The 22,889-nt window shown below is 40.2% G+C and overlaps 1 protein-coding gene and 1 long non-coding RNA gene across 10 annotated transcripts in view; one reads left to right on the top strand and one right to left on the bottom strand.

The window, feature by feature from the left end:
• The window catches only part of LOC310880837, a 17,665-nt gene extending 9,334 nt beyond the window's left edge, over positions 1–8,331 (bottom strand). Inside the window, exons 1-2 of the long non-coding RNA XR_014571946.1 lie at positions 8,016–8,331; positions 5,496–5,558 (exon numbers count right to left, since the gene is read on the bottom strand). This is a non-coding gene — a long non-coding RNA (uncharacterized lncRNA). The remainder of the gene's footprint in view (positions 1–5,495; positions 5,559–8,015) is intronic.
• MOSPD1 (motile sperm domain containing 1) lies at positions 8,121–22,889 on the top strand. 9 transcript variants are annotated; one of them, XM_083797217.1, is made up of 7 exons: positions 8,121–8,549; positions 13,709–13,838; positions 14,148–14,223; positions 17,474–17,700; positions 19,631–19,792; positions 20,378–20,481; positions 22,222–22,889. In XM_083797217.1, the coding sequence occupies exons 1-6, from the start codon at positions 8,136–8,138 to the stop codon at positions 20,455–20,457; spliced, it is 1,089 nt and encodes a 362-aa protein (XP_083653343.1). In that variant the 5' UTR covers positions 8,121–8,135; the 3' UTR covers positions 20,458–20,481; positions 22,222–22,889. The 9 variants fall into 9 exon arrangements, with proteins under 9 accessions (XP_083653343.1, XP_083653342.1, XP_083653345.1 ...); XM_083797216.1 differs by having other exon boundaries at positions 17,474–17,703; XM_083797220.1 differs by having other exon boundaries at positions 8,395–8,549; positions 13,709–13,966; positions 17,474–17,703.

Genomic DNA, 22,889 nt, shown 5'->3' with positions numbered 1-22,889 from the left:
GGGGGAAGCTGTAGATAAATGGCAGAGCCTTGCTAATGATTGTACATAGGGCAAAAGTAGGGTCAGATAGCAGTGCTGTTGTATTCAGTAAATTCAATGGATCCACTTTATATCTCGCCTTGCTATAATTTCAGTGGTATTACTTTATTGACTGTTATGCTAATATAATCCAAAGTATCCCTACTTGTAGACTGTTTCTCCTAGTCAAAAATTTCTTAAGAGTATAGTAAAACTACATTGAATGTATCAGTATTACTACAAAAAGTACAAAGAAACTAAAATAGAAGACATACCAAGGATACACCAAGTGCTGTATCTATGTTTTCTGCATTGAACTGTGCTGTTAGCATTGTATTTGGGAAAGGAGCAACCCAAATGCTGCACTAGACCAGAAGTTTTATGAGGATCTGTGCATCAGTTATGCTGAAAACACCTTTCTCATCATAAGCCCACTTTTACTGTAATTGAATGCTTCAAGAAAACAGTAACTTTGACAAAAAATCATTGTAGGGGAACAGCAAAAATTCTGAGACCGCCCGGTGTCATTTCAATATTTTCCCTTCAAAATAATTTTTCAGTACTGGACCACGCAGCACAGTGCCTACAAATATTACAGGGCAATACATCATATTACAGTACAATAGAGACTAAATTAAAAGAGAAGTTTCAATCTATCCATAACGCACATATTTTCTGAAAGTTTCAGTTTCGCTGCAAATAACAAACTAAATTTCACGAAATTCGTAAGAGAGATCTCTTCTTCCAGTACTCATCACGGAATTTCCTGTTTTTCCATTTCCCCGTGCTGAGCGGGGAGTTGGGTGGGCGCAGTCCTGCAAGGGGAACATGGCAGAAAGACTGCTTGTGGGCTCGCTGCGATGGGAGACATTTGCAGTTCAGGCGAGAGCTCGAGTCACCGAACTTCCACCGCGCTCGCTCTCGAGCTGGCACACTCTCGTCCCTTCTCAGCTGCCGTCAGCGTGCTCAGCGGGCAAAACTGAGGAGGGAGGTGAAAGGCAGCATGTGGCAACGCCAGGCTGCGTGGCTGCAGCGGGAGAGCTGCCGAGGCCTCAGCTCTGCAGTGGCACAGCGGGCAGTTCCCACAGCAACCCGCAGCTCCCGGCCGCCTCTGCGCAGGCAGCAGCGAGCTGGCAGGCTGCTGCTGAGCATGTCGGAAATTCTGCAAGAAAGGTTACCAACTTCAAACAGGCGGAGATTACGCTCCAACAGGGTTGCAGCTAGTCCTACTGTGGCCAACCTCTGCCTCCCCACAAAAAAAAAAACACCTCGGTGCAGAACCGTCCCCTGCGTTGCGCTCAAACTGTGCAGACGCTGCAGGTCCACGATTAAACCCCAGGGTACACCGCAATTCTCCTGCCACTCCCAGCGGGGACATGGGAGCTTTGCTGCTTTGCAAGCTTTTCCTTGTCCCCACTGACATTTGCATGCGTTTCCAAAAGGTTATTCTATCTGAGTGGCAGCTGGTCATCACACACATACACAAATTAAATTAATTTAATATCAGATTTTGTTATGTTTGCATTTCAGAATAAACATCATTCTGCACCAGAACAACAAGCAATGTGAAATGAGATTTACAAATGTGCTGGTACAAGCTTGCACATGAGCCAGTTGCAGATGATTGATATGATGACTGACACTATAATTTAGCTTTTTATGCAGCTTAAATGAGCACTCAATTCTGTACCCTTTAATCACAAGGTGGCATTTCATCTCACAAGTAGTCAGCTTTAGTTCAATAAAAGAAAGAGTGCCCAACAGGAATAAGCAAAGTAGGATGAGGCCTCAAAAAAAAAAAAAAAAAAAAAAACAGATCAAAAGCATTATTTGAAAAATGAAATATTAATATGGGCAAGGCTTCCAACTAAATGTTTCCTTTGGTATTTGCTCAAGTGAATGTTATACCTCTAGTGGCAGTAGAAGTGAATTACTTAGTATAATGACTGGAAAATTCGGACTACAGTTAAGTAGTTTCTACATCTTGGATATAGGTATGTACATACAAAAACGTACGTCATTTTTGAAAAATGAAATCTTAAATCCCCATGTCGGTAATTCACACAGCTCAGAGCCTGACAGTCAAGCAAGAGACATGAGTAGGCCTTTCCAAGTTAAATACTGTAATTTGTCCAAATAAAATGACAGAACACAGACTCACACCCTATTTGGATGTGCCTATGGCTTCTGCTTAAGTTACCAGATATGTCCATTACCTACTCTCAAAAGAAAGTTTGTTATAAAAATGCTAATGTACAGTTTGTCCCTTCAGGCACAGGGGAGGGCAAACTGGACGCTACAGTAGTGCTGGAAGACACATTGCACTTGAGAGGGAGGCGTAAGGCAAGACTGGTTTACACTGTGACAGTGCCGGGAGTCTGTCTGTGGACACCTATCTCCTCCCAAATCCAGCTGTGTTGACACAAGAGTCCTCCCCCAGTCTGCCCAGGGGCTTGTGAGCATTGCCCTGTAACAGGTTACCACCCCTCTGATCCGGATATACTCGTTCTAACACTCCCTAACCTATTTCAGTGAATATCAGCTGGGCCAACAAACCCTTATTACTTCAAATGTTAGGCCATGGTTGCACAGACATTTTTTCTTCCCTGCAAAGCAAGCTCCAGCTATTTCTACTCCCCAGTCTTTGGCTATGCTTTTCAACCTCTGCATCTCCTCCACCCACCCACCTCCCCCCTTGTTCTATGCACTATTTCCTGGATTTCTATAAACTTAAATTGCTATTTTTTTGTTTATTTTTCCTTTGTTTTGTTTTTAAGCTGGATTCGCCCCACACCCCTGATTCACTTACCTAAACGTTAAGGTCTGTGCTGACACAATGGAGGAGATGGCAAGTGGCTGGAAAAAATGGCCATAAGGTTCCTAAGTCAAATTTGTCTCCAGAAGAAATGTTTGGAGAACCATGGCCTGATACCCTATGATCTCCCTCTGAATTTGTCCTCTGGAAACTACATGACTTGTTTTACAATCACCTCATTTACAATCTCAATCTCTTATTAGCATCATGCTCTCCAGATCCACCACTCAGTCCGATCTCCACAAAGTTTTTTCCTGGCCTGGGCCTTCACCTAAGTAATTCAGGATGTGGCTATTGCTGAGTTGTACCCTCCCATACACAGTTCAGAATATGTCAAAGGCAGCTTGCTTCTAATGCCTTGGAGTCAAAGGAATCACAGTAATACCAGATGGAGAAATAAGCTCTAACCACTGTGTATGTAATCCAAGTACTCGTAGTACCTGTGCTGATGGTGTCATGTTCAAGGCAGTGCCTATAGATTATCTACACTATAAACTCCTCAATTATTGGAGGCAGTAAAGCCCAAATCCAAAGCTTTTTGAATTTCCAGGTCAGAGATCAACTCTGGCCCACATGCCTCCCAGATTTCTATTTTCTGCAATGTGTTTGCAAAGTACCAAAGGCTGCACAAAGAAAATCTGCTAGCAGCAGTAACACTTGCTTGTTCTCAGCTCCTAGTTTTTTGAAAATGCTTTGTCTTTGTCCTGCTGACCATAATAAGGAACGAGTACAACAGGAAGGACAAGTGGCTTCCAGAGTAATTCCCAGCAGAACTCCATGAGGGAGCAGGTCTTGGCGCCATGCTCAAGAAACAGAGCATGCGATGTAAAGAGTCCTTCAGAAAGGAGGCAGGATCAGAAAGAGAAGGACAAATGGTACTTGTGGTCAACTTTTAAAGTCAAATCTAAACATAGGTATCGGCTAGCAAAGTAGCAAAGCCCTCAGTAAGGCTGCCCTGTCTCCCCTATACAGCTGCACAAAGACTTAATAATTTGCACATGTAGAACGCTTGAGCAGCAGAGGTGCAAAATGGATTGTACTGAGTGAAGCCTTTAATAAGATTTTGATAACAATAATTTTTATGTTAATCTCCAAAGAGTTTGCTTTTGTAACATTTAACTGATAAGCATATAATCTAGTTTTAATTTAATCTCTGCAGGTGTTTCCCAATGGTAAATGTTAAATTTTTATTGCTTCCTTAGGCAGTAATAATAGGGAAAATCACTGTGAGGCTCCTACTTGTCCATTTGTATGCAGATAGCATCATATTTTATAATAGCTGTAAATCTGTCAGGCTGACCTCTTACTTTTGAGATGACATTATTAATAAGTGTCAAAACTGAAGTAAACATGTTTGGAAGGAAAATGAAATAGAGATGTTATTAGAGGTCTAATGAAACAACCGTTAACTGCCTATTTCCGAGAGATGTGTGCGCACATCCTCGAAAGAAGCGGAGACCATGCTGAGTTTGCAGCTTTTCGATGAGGAGGACAATGAAGATTCTCAGCAGGGTCCTACAGACAACGCAGAAATAGATCCTACACTTCATAAAGATGATGACTGTCTATAAAACTCTAAACGTTTGCTCTCTCTGAGGTTTCTAAATGATTATAAATACTGTGATGTCTAAGACCCAATTATGGCTTCTTTTATACAGCTTCACGGAACAAAGCATATGTCAAGAACTCCTACATGAATAACCATAAGCCCAGACACAAAGTAGAAAGAAGTGAACCCTGATACCTGTCTGAAGTACAATACAAGTATACTTTGTGCAAAATTCACTCAGTATAAGACGTGAGCCAGACAAATGAATGCTTAGATCTCACACTGGCCTTATTCTCAAGAAATGAGCGTGCATGAAACCTGCCCTTGTTTAGTATTTTAAACTGAGCTATGCTTTAGGCTATACTTTTCCAAATCATTTTATCTGTTCTGTAGCAAATATGGCTTTCTGGCATGCCGTACTCACCATAGGCATGTCTCAGGGGCCATTAGTAGGGGCACAGAGCTAAGGTAAAGGACTTCTAAGCTGGACTGGCTTGCTTCCAGACAGTCTGGAGCATGGGCAGTGAGAGCTCTGAGTTGTCTGTACTCTCTTGTATAGACACGTCCTGAAAGGGATTACACTTTAACAGAGGTTTAGATATTTCCTCAATGGTACTTAGATATCTGGCTCCCAAGGTCCACATTATTAGTCATAAAAACAAACAGTCTAACCCCTGACACAAAAAAATACATGCTAGTATGTTGAAGTCCCAAGTGACGTAAAATGGGAATGCAACGTGCTGCCACTGGGGGGTGGAAATTTGAAAAGTTGCCACAGAAGCAAGTCAAAAAACAAACCACAAGTTTTAATAGATGAATTAAAGGCAAGAGAACTGCTTAGACAGTTAGGCTGAACAATTCTTGCTTCTACTGTAAATCAGAATGTGTATGCTGCCTTAAGGCGGTAGGTTGAATGCCGTATTTTCTTTCTTTGATAGTCTTTTAAAAGGAAGAAATCTTTTATGAAGTTTTGTTTGTTTGTTTTAATAACATTTTTAATTATTTAAGTATTTTAATTATTTAAGTATTAATTATTAAAAAATCATATTTTCTACAGAAAGATGAGATAAAAACATAACATGGGTGTGAATGGAAATAATACAGATACGTCACCTCATTTCCTGAGGTATCTGAAAGGCGAAGTGGATTTTCACTGCTGTGCCATGGCGAAGGCAACTGTCAAGAAAAACAAAATTCACAGGGATTATATCAATTATTTCAAAAACAGAGATATTACAGTTTGCTTGGAGGAAGCACGATCCTTTAAAAACACAACAAAACTATTAATTATTAAGAATTAAATGTATTACAAGCTATGGGTAAGACAGAGATACATAAAATGTGCTGCACTCCTGTCTGCACACCAGTTCTTTTCCTATCAGACTTTGTAAAAGTACAATTTATTTTGTGTAACTGCTTCAGACTGAGAATTCATTAAAGGAGGCCCCCTCATAAACTGTATTCAGTGAGCCTGTCCAACCGCACCACTGAAACACATTTGCCAGTGTTACAGGCATACCGGACTAGCAGTAAATACAATTATCTTTCTGCCATGACAGATAAGGTAGAGTTTTTGCTACACAAGTGTGAAAACTACAGGAATCAGGCATAATGCTGTGTTTCTCACAACTTAAGAAAATCATCTCCTCGATAAATGGGTTGAGAATCTCCCATATAAAGTATTTAAACAGATGGATAATCACCACAGCAACCAAAAACACTTCCACAGAAGTCATTCAGGAGCATTCTGCATTTGTAGACTCCAGTCTCAGGTTTCTGGCTGCAAGTAGGCCATATTTTATGTAACGGAAGACTAGCCAATGTTTTTAGGTAACTCACAGTGGTTTCCACGGTAGGTAAAAAATTAAGAGGGCCAAACATAAGCTACAGAAACGGAATCTTTTTATTCCTCAGATTAAGCTTAAAGTGACCTGACAAGCTTGTCACAGATTCTCTACTGCATCTTATGTCTCTACGCCTTTGGATCTGTATTTCTGATTTCCTCCTCATCCACATTTTTTTCTTCGCTTTTCCCCACCTTACCAACGTTGTCACAAGGACTGCAACCTCAGCCTGCCTCTGATCCCAGAAATAATTATTCAGGCAAAATAAAGTAATGTGAGGAGAAAGCAAAATAAATAATAACCTAATGATAAAGAGAACTTCCCACACATCTGACATAATTCTAGTTACTGCCACGCATGGCAGTAGTCTCCATCTTCCACATGTCAGATGAGCAGTCTACCACAGCACATGGCCTATGGGCACAGCTGTATACTCCTTTCAGTATTTTTTTCATCCATCTGAAGTATTGGGGGTTGCTGGCAAGGCAGCGAGGAGAGCGTCAGGACTGTACCAATCCAGGCGTTGTGCATGCTCCACGCCAAGAAGCTCAGCATCAGCGAGTTTATCAAGCAGCTCTGTGACATTTTTGCATATGTCAGTGCTGGTTAAATAGTGATGGCACAAGCATCCCTTTAATAATGCCCAGTATGGGGCACAATCTCTCTCAAGGGCCCTTTATTGCAAAATTGTCAATGATGTGGAGTTTGTGCTGATGCATCAGGCACAAGAAACCAGGGCAGAAGAACATGACTCCTACTCAGACATATACAATAGTTTCCACATTTAACTGGAGTCAACACGGGGCTTTTAAAATACCCGAATAAGCTAGAAACAAACCACCGTGATAGGTGGGTGGAAAAGAAAGGAGTCCAGCGTGATTCCTGATTTTCAACAAGTGGTCAGTAAATGTGAACGTTATTTTATGTGGGAGATAAAAAAAGCGAGAAACCAAAGCTGAGTCCTAGGAAACTTACAAATGGAGATCTAAATGTACTCTTACAGATTCTGAACTTTCTTTGTAAATGAGCTGGACAAACTGGAAAATATCAATTTGGCTAACTAATGTGCTTCTCAGTCTAGCCATTTTAAATTATGGTGGTTTTTTTTTTTTCTAATTTGATCATTTTGTTTATTATTGATTTGAATATCTCTGAAGCGTGTTTATGTCTGCTACACTAGGAGCCTTTCCTGAGACAGGTTTCCAAAATCAGCAACACCCTTTTAATACTCAGTAAAAACATTGTAATTTTCTAAATGTATCCTGAAGACTCAAGTCTGCAAGTCCATTTGAAAACAGTAATTCCAGTTTATTTCTAAACATTCAGAAATACAACTATTAGCCAATTGAAACTTGTCAAGAAACAAACAAATTACCAGTTTTCACTGCACGGATTTTCAGAAACTCTGACAGGATTTCTAATTCCTCTCTATTTTAACTGTAGTATTGAGTAATTTGTAGCCATAAAACTAAAACTGCTCATGAGCTACCAGCAACTGTAAGACCTTCAGAGGGAAGTATTTGGAAAAAGATCAGTGCTAACACACACATCTTGGCTAAGTTGCAAAATGAGTAACTTTGTTAAGCGTCTTCCATGATTTTAAATAGACAAAATATGTTACTTCCTGTCCTGGATTGTTTCATGATGATATTGTGAAATACTAATGGCTGCTCTGTTTGTTTCACAGGAGACGTGTGTTCGTTTCACTGCCGGGTGAAGTCTGGTAATGGGTAAAAAGGTTTTGCAATCCTGCTGGCTGGAAGGCTTAATATAAATCTTAATTATTCACCTGGCTTAAAAATAATAATAATAAAAAAAAAACATTGCGGTGTTAATCTTACAGCTGGAAACGATCTTATGTGGTGAGTGTAGGGCTGCATTTTTTGCGTTATACAACGCTTAACAGCCCATGACAGAACAAGGCAGCAGCGAGAGCACCGGAGGGCTGAGGGACACTTCGGGGAGGGCGTCAGGCCGCAGAAGTCGTGAGGAGAAATGGATTATTTTTAAGATAACAGCCTTCCCTACGAGGGAAGAACCGCGCCGGCTGCACCCCGTCCCCGGGCGTGCTGCCGAGGGGCCGGGCAGCCCCCGAAGGCCCAGCCCGGGGCCGTGCCGTGCCGTGCCGGTGCCCCGGCCATGGCGGCGGGGCGGGGCGAGGCGCGGCGCCGTCTCGCGATGGCTGCGGCGGGAGGCAGGCGGCCGCCATCCCGGCCCCATCCCGGCAGCCATAGCGACGACGCTACCGGCGGGGACGGGAGCAGCCGGGGGGGGCCGGAGAAAGGGGGCGCCGCCAGGAGCCCGCACCCAGCGGCCCCGAGGGGTGAGTGCGGGCCGGGGGCGATGTGGGAGAGCGAGCACCACCACCACCCCCCCCAGCCACCCTTTTCCTTCCCCTGCCCGGCCCCGTCAGGCCGAGCCTCCCCGCCGCGCCGCTCCCCTCAGCAGGGCCGCGAGGGGCGGCCGGGCCGGGCCGGGCCGTCCCCGGGCCGGGGGCTGAGGCGGGGCCGGGGCTGGGCTGAAGGTGCCCTGGGGTGCCGCTGGGGCCGAGCAGGGCCGGCGGGGGGCCGGCTGCTTATCGCCGCCGCCAGGGCAGGGCAGGGCGCCGGCTGCGGAGAGAGGCCGTTAGAGAGCAGCGGGAGCCCGCACCGCTGCTGCTCCTCGCCGGGTAACGAAGGGGGGGGTGAAGCGAGTGGGGGCAGCCGGCCTCGTTTCTCTGCCTTCCGTAGGTGCGCCGCAGGAGTCCAAGCGGGCTGCCTTACTGCCCGTGCTGCCCTTAAGGAGTGTTTTTCTCAGCTAACCTGGCGGCCTGGCTGAGTGTTTGAACGTGGTCTGAGACAGGGAGAGCGACCGCCTAGCGCTAATGGACACAGGACATGTTTAAGAAACGGTTTGGTACGTTAAGCACAGCCTGAAAGGGAGAAAATGCAGGGTAGAGCAGATGTGCCCTTGAAAGTCTTCCGTAGGACTCTTCTGATAGGATGGATCAGAAACAATGCACAGCTGTTAGTCCAGATTTCCCTGGTTTCGCATGCCTCTACAACCGTACTGCAGTAACATGCGTGTTATTGTCAGCTTTTCAGCATTTGAAAAAAAAAATAAAGGGAAAAAATAATGCAGACCTAATGAGCTTTGCTGTTAGTATCAGCATGATTTATGCATGTTGTAGTCATCCGTTCTAATAGGTAACGCTCTGGGACTACTTCATTTTACAGCATCCTGAAGACAGTTACCAATTACATTTCTCACCGCCCTGTAAGGAGGTGGACAGTAGTGTACTTCATCCGAGGCTGTGCAGAGTCTCAGAGTGGTTCTGCCAGTTCGATTGTGACTGTCCGCCTACTTAAATACTTTGCAGAATGTGTGCCTTCATAGATGAGCAAATTGAGGTGAGGTTAACCAACTGCTCAAGGTCATAGAGCCGGTGACGGAGCTAGCAATAATGGAACCCAGCCGACCTGACTGCTGGGGCCGTGCTCGAATCGTTGGATGACTCTCCCAAATAATTGCAGGTAGTTTAAACATTGGATTGCGTAAGTGCATTTTGAGGCCTTCAAAAACTTTTGGAGAAACAAAATGTTAATAGATCTGCTTCAGATCGTATGCTCTATTTGCGTGTAGCTTAAAGGTAAGATAATTGCTCTGCTTGGCATAGGGAGGAATTTTGAAGAAGACTTCATGGCTTATTTTGTAAATGTGTGCTCAAAAGGCATACGTACCTCAGTCATGAATTTATTGAGTTTATGCAGTGTAGAAAAGCTTTTTGTGTGGATTCAGGGGGTAGATTATGAGAGAGAACAAACATAGATTACACTGTAATTACACATTTTTAATAAAACAATGTGGAGACTGACTGTAAAGAGGTTACCTTCTGAATAGTGTTTACCAGATGGTATTCTGTCAAGTTATTTGACAGAAATAACTATATATACACATATATGTATGTATACATACGTATGTACTGGGAAGCCATGGTGATGACGCTGTTGGAAGTTAAAGTGGAACAAAAAATTTCCCCACTTGATTTATTTATTCAGCAGATACTTGTTAAATAAAAACAAATCAGAGCTGGTGTTATTTCTGAGCCTAAAGAGAAGTTACGTTTCACTTCATGGTGTTTTTTTTTTTTTTCTGTCAGGTTAAATTTATGAAGAAAGGGATTTCACAGGAAATGCTGGCAGATCTGTGCTATTGTGACACAAGCATTATATATTTAGTAACTTCAGGGAGGAAAAGGGAGAAAAGATCCTTACTGAGCTGAAGAAAATATCAGTGGAAGCGGTTTGTCTGGGCTTCAAAGGGTGTTGGAAAGCAATCTGGCGTTATTCAGGTGTTACACTTCAGCCCCTGTCCTGTAATGAGCATTGCATTTGACAGATTACTGCGGCTGCGTGGAATTTCATTGGCGGTACCAGAAGTCCATCTGCACAGATGGTCACAGATTAAGACCACAGGTCTCAGTTTTGTAAAGAATTGTTTGTGCTTCCCTTTAAGTTCTGAAGTAATCATGGTGACCACTGACTGAACAAAAGAATGCTGCGTGCAGTGCACCCCTAGAACAGTGAGGGACAAGTTTCTTTTACATGAACTGGCTGGTGTGCCAGAGGGAGCCAGCTGTGTAGCTTTATTCTGAACATTTTTGAGGAGTGCTTCTTTGGGTTTGAACTACGTAAAGAAGTTCTGATTACAGACGTTCTCTGTAAAAAAAAAAAAAAAAATCTTTACAGCTTCTCATTGATGAGTGCTGTGTGAAAGATGCGCTATTGCTAATACTAAATCATTGGATCTCCCCAGTGTCTGTACAAGTTATAATGCAGTCTTTGGGAAGAATATTTTACTGACATTACTTGGTGAGGTACCCCAGCAAGGTGACTTCTAAGCCAAAATAATTCTCTCAGAAAGGATGTTTGTTGCTTGCTTAGAAACCTAGAAATTTACATCCTGAATGACACTGCTGTGTCAGCAAATGTACCTACCATAGACCTGGGTTTGCCAGGTTTTACTTCTGCCAGTTTGGAGTGGAGACTTCTTGTCCAGCCAAGTTAAATAAGAAAAGGAAGCAATAATGGGATATATTCTCTTCAGATTGGTGGCTTTGAGCCTACAAGTTTGTGGATTCCTGGGAGGTTTGTGCACTGTGTTATCAATAGATATGTAAGAAAAACAAGACTGCTGGTAGGCTTACTGATCCACTGTTCTGCTAACATTGTGATTTGTGGGGTTTTGGACACCTGAACTCTTGCTGTTGGCTGAACTGAAGAAACTAGAGTTGTGGTGTGATACCAGGAATCAGAATGAAACCTGTGCAATGTTAAAAAACAAAAAACAAAACAAACAAACAAACAAAAAAAAAAAAACAAAAAAAAAACCTTAAAGCATCAAAATTGCATTAATGATTACAAATAACCGTCTGTATTTGATTAAATCTAGTCATGTTAGAATATCTAGTAGTAGTTTGATATTGGTTGTAGAGTAGTTTAAAACACTTGTTAGGGAAAAAAAAAAGTTAATTTCAGAAGATGGCCTATATTTCTGTTATATAGCATTTATGCAGCATGAGAACCAGTGGTTCTTGCATGTGCTTACTGTATATTGCATTGAGCTAATTCCAGTAAATTTATTTTTTCTTCTGCCTATGAGAAAGAAGAAATGATTTTGTGTGCCTATGATTTGGCAGCTTTTTTCATGTTACATCTTTGTATAGTCTTCATATATTTGAATGGAGCAGTGAATCTCACTTTGCAACAGTACATAAAATTGTTCAATAAATAATACTTACAATTGCTGCACAAAGTGATTTTAGAATTCATTAATTCTTCTGAAACAAAACAGATTTACCAAAATTCCAAAAGCACTGTAGAACTCAAACGGCTACTTACAGATTTATTTCTTTTTCTAGACCCTTCTTAATAAGGTAGCAGAACATCAACTTGGAACACTATCATTGGGGATTTGTTTTCAGAATATTATTAGTAGCGTTTCAGTGAAGTGGAAATAAACCTCTGCTCTGAAAAGAAGCTGGATCTGGGGGAAGGACTTTCCAGTAAGAACCATAAATTTAAGTTCTCCAAGGATGAGTTGTTATTTTAAAAAATAAAGAGATTGAGAAGCTTAGTTTGTGAATAAGAATCACAACCTGTAAGTCTGAAGATTTGACAGGGACTACTAAAATAGTCTAGGTAATGTTCAGTAAACAACTAAATTTGTGTCATGTTTCAAGTATGAAGCATGTATCTGGTGTTTGGCAGCGTGAACAGCATGATATTTAGAATGTGGAAAATAAGCATTTATTTTTTGTTTGTTCTTAATGCTAAGGCGATTCGCCGCTAGAAATCTCAAAAACTAAATGTCTTATGTTGCAACGAGATCAGATTATTAGTCTGGAGAACAGTTTAAATGGATGTTTTATAAAGCTTCATTGGAAGTGAAAATTATAGCTAATAAGTCAGTGGGAACTTTCTGTTCTTCTGATGTTTTCTACTGTAGAATAAAGTTAAGCCTCAAATGACACCTTCAGTTTGATAACTAACCTATAGGAGGTACAGTAAAATGTGACATCCTTGGGGAAAATATATATGTAGCTATTTCACTTGGTTTTGTCTGTAGAGTGTAAAGTCAGTGACACGCATGCTGAGGAATCTGGCCTTAATTTTATTTTATGAATTGCATTTGGGATTGTTGCTTGATCAGGTCATAGGTTCTGGTTTTAGTTCTGGAATGCCACTCAAAATAAAACAAAACTGTGGGGATGGTAGAAGGAGAATTATGGTGGTTATGCTTTGTTTAGAGACAGTGGTGGTAGAAAACGTTTCTTGTTTTTTAACCCAATAGTAAATCCAAAGTCTGTTTGGTGTTAATCATCCCAGTTATTTTTCAGTTCATTGCCAGTAACTACCATGCAAGCATAACAAGACCTGAGTTTAAACAAAGCATGAAGATGTTCCCCATTCCTTTGTTCTGAATCTGTAGGGTTTGACATACCTCAGTGCCTATGCGAGCAGATACCTAAGTTGCTGTGCCTCATCCAGGAACGTTCTGAGTAGGTCACCACTGCAGTGAGATCCTTGCCCAAACAGTGACTGCTGCTGCCTTACACCTCTGTGTTTCCTCATTTCTGCTCTTTTCTCAAATGTTAGTTATCCAAGGCAAGAACGGCATTTATTTTTTTGTTGTTTGGTTTGCGTTGCAAATGTTAGTCCGTTATAAGCAACACTAGGCATAGACTGGGACCCCAGAATCTGTTATTCACTGAAGAAGTGCTTATCCATTTATTTTATAGCAGTTTGTTAAATAGGTATACATCTGATTCTTTTTTTTTTTTTTAATATTTCCATGTTTTTAAAGAATTTAAGTATAGGTAGATACATAACCAAGCATCAAGTTTTTCATTTTTACACGTTTGTTGTCTGTCTCAGTTTAGTATAGATTCATGGAAATAATCTTGTTTTTTTTTTTCTCTTTTTTTCCCCTTTTTTCCTTCAGAATTGCCAAAATGCTTTGGAATTCTTAAACGATTCAAAAACTGAAGTCCCCGAAGATACAAAAATCATAAGAACACAAGAAGCAGCAAGGAGGATTCAGTGCCAATGCAGCAACAAAGAAGACAACCAGAGTTAGTGGAAGGAAATCTTCCTGTTTTTGTTTTTCCTACAGAACTTATATTTTATGCAGATGACCAGTCAACACACAAGCAGGTGTTGACTCTATATAACCCCTATGAGTTTGCCTTAAAATTCAAAGGTGGGTTTCTTAGGTTAAGTTCTACTTAAGGATTAGTTGGTGATCTTGAAAAGTCCAGTTTTAATTCATGTAACATTATATTTGTGGCAAAACCAAACTTGTGTCTTTACATGCATCTGTTGATGAAATTAATGAGGTAATAATTCATGACTTGTTACCACTGCTGTTCTTTTCTTTGCAGTTCTTTGTACAACTCCAAATAAATATGTGGTGGCTGATGCTGCTGGTACAGTGAAGCCTCAGTGCTGTGTTGATATGTAAGTAAAAGTGTTTTTGTTTTTTCCTAATAGTAGGATATTTGATTACCTTAATTTCTTTTATTATTTTAAGAGGTAGTAAGTGACAGCATGCATAGTATAAATTAAATTCTATAAATATTATGTTTTCCTAATCTCTTGTATTCTTTTGGCCACCCCATCTTTGCTATCCTTTTACTGTAGGACAGAAGTAACAATTTGGAGATGCTCCCTTCTTTAATTTTGTCTTTAAGCATAAATAAAATGCTAGTAAATGCATCCTGTAGTATACTGTTTAAACCATCAGTGAGAGTAATACGAGCCTCCTCTGAGTACTTTTGTGTTAGTTCTAACAAGAAAACCAAGACCCCCAGGGTTGGGATTTCTTTGTGAGAAATATTTGTTTGCAGATTTGCAAAATGAAAATGTATGAAGTTCTACTGAACACACTTTCCTGGGACATATTTAATAAAGGTACTTTTACCTACCTTTCACCCTGACCACCTCTCTTGTTCTTTCTTCCTCTGTTCTCCTCTTCCCTCCCCTTTACTTGTTTCTCCATTCAGGTCCCAACCCAGTAACAGAGGGAAGGTGAACCCTGGCTAAGTCACCACAATATTGTGTAGGGCCTGTAGGCTGCTGTAATTCAAAGTGGAGGAAGCAGTAGTTATATAAGCTAGAATAGCCCAACTTCTTTCATCATCTATTTGCCATGTTATTTCTGTGCTGATGTATAGGTACAGCTGAAGAAAGGATGACATGCCTAAAAGAGTAGACTGAGCTTTCTGACTAGAAATTTGTCAACTGTAAAACACCAGGACCCTCTGGTCAATTAATGTCCATAAACAAAAACCCTGCTATTGAATGATTTGTCTTTTGTCAAATAAATAATAATGTGCTCGGGGAATGGCTCTTTCCTGTAGGCTGGTTTCCTTAGGTGTGATTTGGAAAATTCCAAGGACTCACCAAATAGAAAGGGTATTTAAAATATGGAACTAAAAAGTTTAAATGGGCAGGGGCAATAATCCTAAAAATGGAACAAAGTTAATATACCAACGTGTCCGTCTGTAAACTACTCTAGTCTTTAGTAGACACACAATCTTGATGACATTTGTTCATCTTAAATGTCTTCTATTAAATAAAGAAAAATAAGGTGTATCCATGTTTCCAAGGGAGTTTTTGTGTGGCAGGAAACCCATCTCATTCCGTTGGTTGTTGTCTAAGGGCAGTGTTTACTTCCAAGATATGAGCAGTACTATGTAAGTATGGCCATTTGCCAGATAAACAGATATTCTACAGAGCTTCTAATTATGCAATGGTCTCTAAAAAGAAACAGGAGAATGTATCTGTTTATAAGGGTCTGCAGAAAACATCTCTTTGCTTGGCAGCAGATGCATGTTCTCATAGCACAGTGTTACATAAAGATTCTGTTTAGGTTAATTGGTACTATGATACTAAGAGGAGAGAAAAAAATTAAGAAGGAAGTCCCAAAGAAATGGAGCTGAATCTGCTGTTCTGATATGCTCAGAGTTGGATGAATTAGGATTATCGGGAAAAAGCCTTTTTGCTTCAGTGAAGGCAGTTGCCCAGCCAACACTCAGCTTCCTGAAAGCCTGTCATAAGCACACTTTTAGCTTCTGAAGTGATGTAATACCACAAACATTCCTGTACCTTTCTAGCTTAGGATGACGTAGTTTGTTTCCTTGTTAAATAGACTGTTCAAACCAGATATCAAGTATTAGCACTTTCTCTGTTTGTGATTGTAGATCACTTCAGGTGATACAACTCCTTTAACTTAAGTCTGAAACGAGAATCTATTTTTTGCAGCATTTAAATCGCGTATGTTTGTCACAAAGATCTTTTTTGAAACAATTTTAAGAGCACTATCCTATATTACTAAGGAGAAAATCACTTTTTCCCCTCAGGAGATGGCAACCTTCTTGAAGTCACATCACTTACAAATAGGTATTTTTTCCAGGTTAGCTATTATTATCTTAGAAATTTAGAATAGCCTTTCACCAAAAAAAAAAAAAAAAAAGTCCTCCACTTTGGAAAAACACTTAAAATCTGTATTAACCCTTAAAAGCTGATACGACTTAAAAACTTGCATGTTCTAGTTTTTTAGTGCTAAATATGGATTTTCATAATGAATCATAAATGCAGAGAGGAGGCAGGTGAGCAGAACAGTGTGCAGTTCTGTGTTGACTTTGATCAGTGTTATTTTAAAACTGCCTTTTATAGGCCCTGCATGACTTTTTCCCATGAAATAATGTAAAACTAGAAGCAATTAACAACTATCACCCTGCCTTACTATCGAAGCCATCTTGGTCAACCTGTTCAAAACAGGTTCAGAGTGGTTGCTGGACAGTATCAAAGTTGATAAAGGAAAACCCAGACTCTCCAGGTATGACTCGGTGTGTGCCTACACTGCAGGCTATGTTGTGATTGCAGCTTGGGTAGATAAACCTGGCCTAGCTCTTGCTAGCTAGTGAAGTATCTACAGCAGTTCAGTGCTGCAAAGTATTCTCAAGGTAGCTACTAGATTGATGAACAAGGCTCTAACAGCTCTGCTGTCTATCTCTGTATCCAAACATGCTTACTGAAACACAGGTGAGAAAAGTTTATGTAGATACATAGCTGTAATTCTGACTGCAGTTTGATGCTCTCAATCAGTGGGTTTCTGATTTTCAAAATCCCTTTACAGCTAGCTGACTCTCATCCACAGAGACAATGAGTGTAGCATCTGGGAAAGTATAATTTTAAAGCTTCGAGCCTGCTTTCCTCAAAAAGCTAGACTTTTGCCATCACCTTGTCTGTCCAAGTGTTCAGCACTCCTACTTTTCTTTTCTTTCTTGTCTGCCCCAGCTCCCCTTATACCTTTTAGAAATCACTTGCCAGCATCAAACAGTTCTGCTAAAAGAGTTCTGAAGCATCTTTGAAATAATGAATGTTTCATGAAGATTGGCAGATAGGTGCCAGATTGAGGCAAAGGTGTGTTCTTAGATAAAGAATTAACTATTCTTTTTGGCTAGCCAATTGGAGTATCTATTTAGGAACCAGAATACCCTGTCATAGTGCAATGAACGTAGGGAGGGGAGAGAGAAGGCAAGACCAAATCTTCAAGAACATTGTGTGATGGAGGATGGAATGGGGATCTGAACTGTGTGGGGGGGAGAAAGGGGAAATGTTGGGGTTGTAGGACGTAATTCCACAGGAGACATAGACTAGACAAACTAGTTCCTCTGTTTGAAAATGTTGTTTTCCTCTGCAGTGTGATTCGTCACAGAGATGTTCGGGCTGCTCACTACGGTGTGATAGATAAATTTCGTCTGCAAGTGTCTGAGCAGAGCCAGAGGAAAGCACTAGGGAGGAAGGAGATTATTGCTACTCTACTTCCATCTGCAAAGGAACCACCACAACAAAAGGAAGAGGAGGAAAAGCGAATAAAAGAACACCTGGCTGAAAGTGTCTTTTTTGAGCAGACTTTGTGTCAACCAGGTAGTTGAAATCTTTTACCCCTCCTGTCCTCTGAGTCAATTTGGAATAGCTCAAGTGATTAGAAAGACTAGATGAAAATAAACTTCAAAAATAAAAAATCAGTCTTACAAATAAATAAAGAATTAATCACTGAGGGACGATAGCACTCAAGAACCAAACTATGGCAGTACTGCTTGTGCTGTCTTGATTAATCATGACTTTTTTCTCTTCCGAGTTTGGTTATTGTACCTTGGAGAGTACCCTCTATATTCTTCTGGTGCAGCAGTTCTGTTACTGCCAATGGGAATTTATCTGCAAAAGGATCAGTTACTTTTTTCCTCGGTCTCTTTCAGAACACTTGCCCCTTCTGATTTTGTTCCAAACCCTTAATCCTCCATTTCCTGATGAGCAGGAAATACTGCCAAAACATCTGAAGTGCTCCTTGTTTTGTGCTGTCTCCTTTGTCTGAAAAGTACAAAAAAATCAAAATCGCTAGCTGGGAATGCCTCATTTCATATATGAGGAAGTAAATCAACAGTCTTGGGCAAAGCCTGGACCAAACAGCTAAATCGAAGTAGTAGGGAGAGAGATAAAAATTATTAAGGTTTACTGGAAATGAATCTGATTGGATTCGTGACTTGACAGTCTACTGACTTATAGTGTAATCTTGTTGCTGCTTTCTTTTTCATGACAAGAACAAAAATAATTTCCAGAAAATGGATTAACTTGCTTGAGAGTGTTCCTCCTGTTATAAAACCATTTCAGCATTTATACATAGTTTGTTGGCTGGTGAAATACCTTACACTAAAAAAATCCTCAAGATGGATAGTAGGAGGATACGTGGTTAAACTAAACCTACAAGTTCTCAGGGCTCACAGAACAAAATGTTACTATGACAGTTGTTTCAGTACAGAGGGTTTTAACCATCCTGAACAATCTGATACTGGTCTTAATCCAAATGCTATTTCACTGCTTTAAAACATTGTTAGCTAAATTATATTGCTTGCGTACAGAAAAATAATAAACAGAGCAAGTAGAGTCTTTGCATATAACCTGCAACCTGGAAATAATAGATCAGTAGAATTAAAATGGGACACGCACTGCTAGTCACTGTGAGGACAGAAAACCTTGATAAAACACTTGCTAATTTCTGATGGGTCTGAAGAATTTGGTTAGAAATACTCAACTAACACATTAACAGCTCTTTAAAAAAACAACTATGCAGTGTGTCTTTGAGTAGGTTCCAGCTATTAATCTGCAGCACAGTAAAGAGCACAAAGGACAATTTAGTCTATAGTTTGCATTTCCTTGTTCAAGTGATACTAGACTGCCATGGCAGTTCACTCTCTCAGTTTCTACAGCAAATTTGAAATGCTGCTCATCTGTGGCACATAAGCTTGTTCTGGCAGGTGCAGCCCTTGAATCTTCCTCTAAAAGAAATAAGAGAAACTCCTCTGGCCGAACAGTTTGTGTTCTTGCTGGAGCCAAGTTTTGTTCTGGAGGTGTAAGCAGAGTTATCTGCCTGTGCACCTCCTCTAGGTGTTCTTTCCCAATTGACTGTTAATCGCTGAGGGAACATATCAGTGTCAGGAGTCAGGATGCATGGTGAAACCTCCAGCATTGCTGGAACATCTAACTGTCATGAGTGTGTGTGTATATATAGCTACTGAGCCTGGCAGGCTCTGTTCCTCCAGAAGGGAGGGGTTTGGAAAGTCATGTGAAAACAAGTTCCAGCATCAGCTTTGGAACACGGAGCAGCCTTCTTCACTGCAAAATGCAGAAGGCATAGGAAAGCGGGTTTAAGAGTTGTTTTCCATCCCCTCCAAACTCCAGAGGGAAAAAGAAAATTTTGAGATAGCGCAGCTCTGATGTACTGCAAACACTTCTGCAGAATATTTAACACTTATATGCGGTAGATATTCCTTACCAGCGGTACTATTTTGTGTTTCAGAAAACAGAACTGCCTCGTCGGGACCTAGTTTACTAACAGTCTTCCTGGGAATAGTGTGTATTGCAGCACTAATGCTACCTACATTGGGGGAAATGGAATCCCTGGTGCCTCTCTACCTCCATTTAAGTGTGAATCAAAAGTTAGTTGCTGCTTATGTTTTAGGTGAGTATTTTGGATTTTGTTAAGTATTTTATTGCAACTTCTGTGATTCGAGAAACTTCTCCTGTGTTTGTCAGTGGCTTCAGGAAACTTAATGGAGACAAAGCACCGCATCCGTTTTCTGTTGCAGCCCCACTTATATTTTAAGTTACAGCCATAGTGGTATCAGGGGAAAGTGGTAATTGTAACTATTTTAGACCAGATTTTACTCAATATTATACAGGCCCCTACACGCTGATTTTACCTTCATTTGGTGACTGGCCAAATTACTAACACCTATAATCATCTGCCAACAAAATTAAATGAAATGTGCTGTTGTTTCTTTCTCTTGTATTGAAATAGTTACTCTACTGCAGAACTTAGAACTCTTCTGATTTTATTTCTCTCTTCAACCCAGATGAGCTGTTCTGAAAGGCTCCATTCACTACCCTCTTGATAAGCAGTTAAAATGTTTAGAAATAAATTGTTATAAACACTTGCTAAGAGATAACTGCCGTCCACAGCTCTTCCAGATTGCTAACTTCCTCCTCAATTAGCAAGCATAGATAAGTTGCACATTTAATTTGACTTTTTCTGTAACTATTTCAGATTTGAAGAGCAGTCACACTAAGCTCAGTTCTCCTGTCCCACTACGTGGCAGAAATGAGGATTTAAAGGAAAGGAGCTAGGCAGCTTCAAACTGATAGCTAGAGGTGAGGTAGTGATAAGAAATGATGCAAATTCGTGGTGGTTAATGCGCACACTCAGTTTAATGACTGACTTCTGAGAGTCAGTCTGCTGAAAAGGTTTTAAAACTCACCCGTTGCTAACCAGAAGCCTACATCTCTATCTGAGCTGATGGTAATGTATTTTCAGATTGGGATCTTGCAGTAATCCTTGCTTTATTTTTACCTCTAGCTTTGAGAAACGTTCAAATTTCTGCTGTTGCTAACTATAGTATTAAACCATTTGCAACAACTTACCTGCTTATAGATGCATTATGAAGTCCCTGTGCATCTTGATCCTTCGGTAGCAGTGCTGTTAATACTCAGGAAGTGTTGTGTATAGCACGCTTGCTCATCTAGAACACAAGTTGATTGCCCTTAAGAAGATGAAACTACTTTCTTCCACAATGAAGTACAATTGGATTGTTTAGCATTTAATTGAAAAAGGAGGTTTATGCCGTGACAACTGGGCCATATGACATTTGAGAATTTGCTTTACAGAAATGAGTTAAACCCTTTCTCACCTGAAAATGCATACACACATGGTACGGGCTGTGCTGTAGCACCTTCCAGAAGCCTGTTACTTCAGCAGTGATTCAGATGATCCAAATTAGGGCCTGCAGCAGTACTGGTGGTAGTGATTGCCGAAGGTAGTGCAGACCTTAACAAACAGCTGAACTATAATTCCTCTTTAATGGATAAAATGCTTATCTAATGGAAGGCAGCGTTACAACTCTGTTTTTTCATACTTTTACCTTTAATGTCTTTATAAAGTTAAATCAGTATGTAGTGGCAGGATAACAAAATACTCTCAGCAATTTCTTTGTCTGTAGTGAGATCTCTAGACTTTAGCTAAGATCTCTGCTGTGAAGAACTATTATACTAACATCTTCCAAGCCTGAAAGAAAATAAGATGGCCTAAGAACTGATAAATTACTATTTTGATGTTACATGAGGGTGGGATTCCAGGAGCCCTTATGTTTTTCCATATGCCTCTTTACCTTGTACTATATAAACTTATGGATAAGAACTTGCAGACTTGTACTTTTTTCCCCTGTATCAGCACGTAATTAAAGTGAACTCTTCAGTGTGGCATGAGTAGTTTATTAACCCTGTATTTTTTTGCTTTCATCCCTGGAGCTTCTGCTTCTTCTTTTTATTTTTTTTACCTCCGTCAGAGCAATTCCTCTTTTCCTTCTCCTTTTAAAGGTCACAACAAAGTCTGCAGAAAGCTCCCTATGCAGACTGATCAAAGACTAGTTTTAGACAACGATGTTATTGTCCACAGAGCAGAATAAAAAATGGCTTGGAGCTTTCAGCTAATCTGTCTTACTGATGATTCGGCATTTAAATTACACTACCCTTAGCTAGCCCACATCAGAACTGGGGGTTTGTGTGCTAGTGTTATACTTAGCCAAGTCAAAATCTCAGTATTAAGATTTCCAGCTGTGAGTTTGGTAATCGTTTGGAATGGTTATAGCTTCTTTGAAGTTTAGTTATTAGATAGCGCTTGAGTGTAAGTTTATATGCTAATTTTTATCTGCATCAAAATTTGGAGCAACACTTCTGGTATTTAAGTGATGGATGTATATAAATTCATTCTGCTTGCACATATGCATTTTTACCCGTTTTTTTTCTTGGCCAGTGACAGGATAACTGTCTTATCTCTATTTTGAATGTTTTATTCAGTGAAATTAAAACGTCTAGTTCTTAATTCTTGTCTTTCAGGTCTCATCACCATGGTTATTTTGAGAACATGAGCAATGACTTAATAGGATGTCAAACACCTTACTGTATATTCACATCATGAATGTGGACTGCCTTTTATTCCCATTTGGCTCATCAAGATGCTAGCAAAACCGTTCAGTGATTTAAGATACCTTCAGAAGTGTAATATATTTTAACTATGTATAATAAATGAAAGACTCAAAGCACTTTTAGGTGCTTCTGTAACAGACAGCTATGAAATGTTCAGTGATACCTGTGAAAATAATTTGAAAAACTTTTATATTTACACCTACTGTAAAAAATCCTTATTAAAGCAACATTTGTTATTTTTAGTCTATGTTCACATTAGTGTGTGATCACTATAAAAGCAAACTGTCTTATGTAAAACATTTATTTGGTTTGTGGTTGTATATGCTGAGGCTGGTGCCTAACACTTCTGTATACATACCAGAAGAAGGGTGAGAGTCATGGCTAATCATTGAAGAAAATGAAAAAATTCATCAGTGAAACTATGAAATAAACCATTAAATTTAGGTGAAGAAGTAATTCTCAAATTCCTTACTTCATCATTACAAATATATCACTGAGTGCTCATTTTCATACCTGGGGAAATAATTTCTTCAACAACTGTTTTGTATCACAACTGTAGACAATAAAAACAAGTTCTG

The sequence above is a fragment of the Anser anser genome, assembly GCF_964211835.1.
Source record: "Anser anser genome assembly, chromosome: 13".
Taxonomy (NCBI): domain Eukaryota; kingdom Metazoa; phylum Chordata; class Aves; order Anseriformes; family Anatidae; genus Anser; species Anser anser.
The sequence above is the reverse complement of the archived record's forward strand: the minus strand, read 5'-3'. Positions and strand labels throughout refer to the sequence as shown.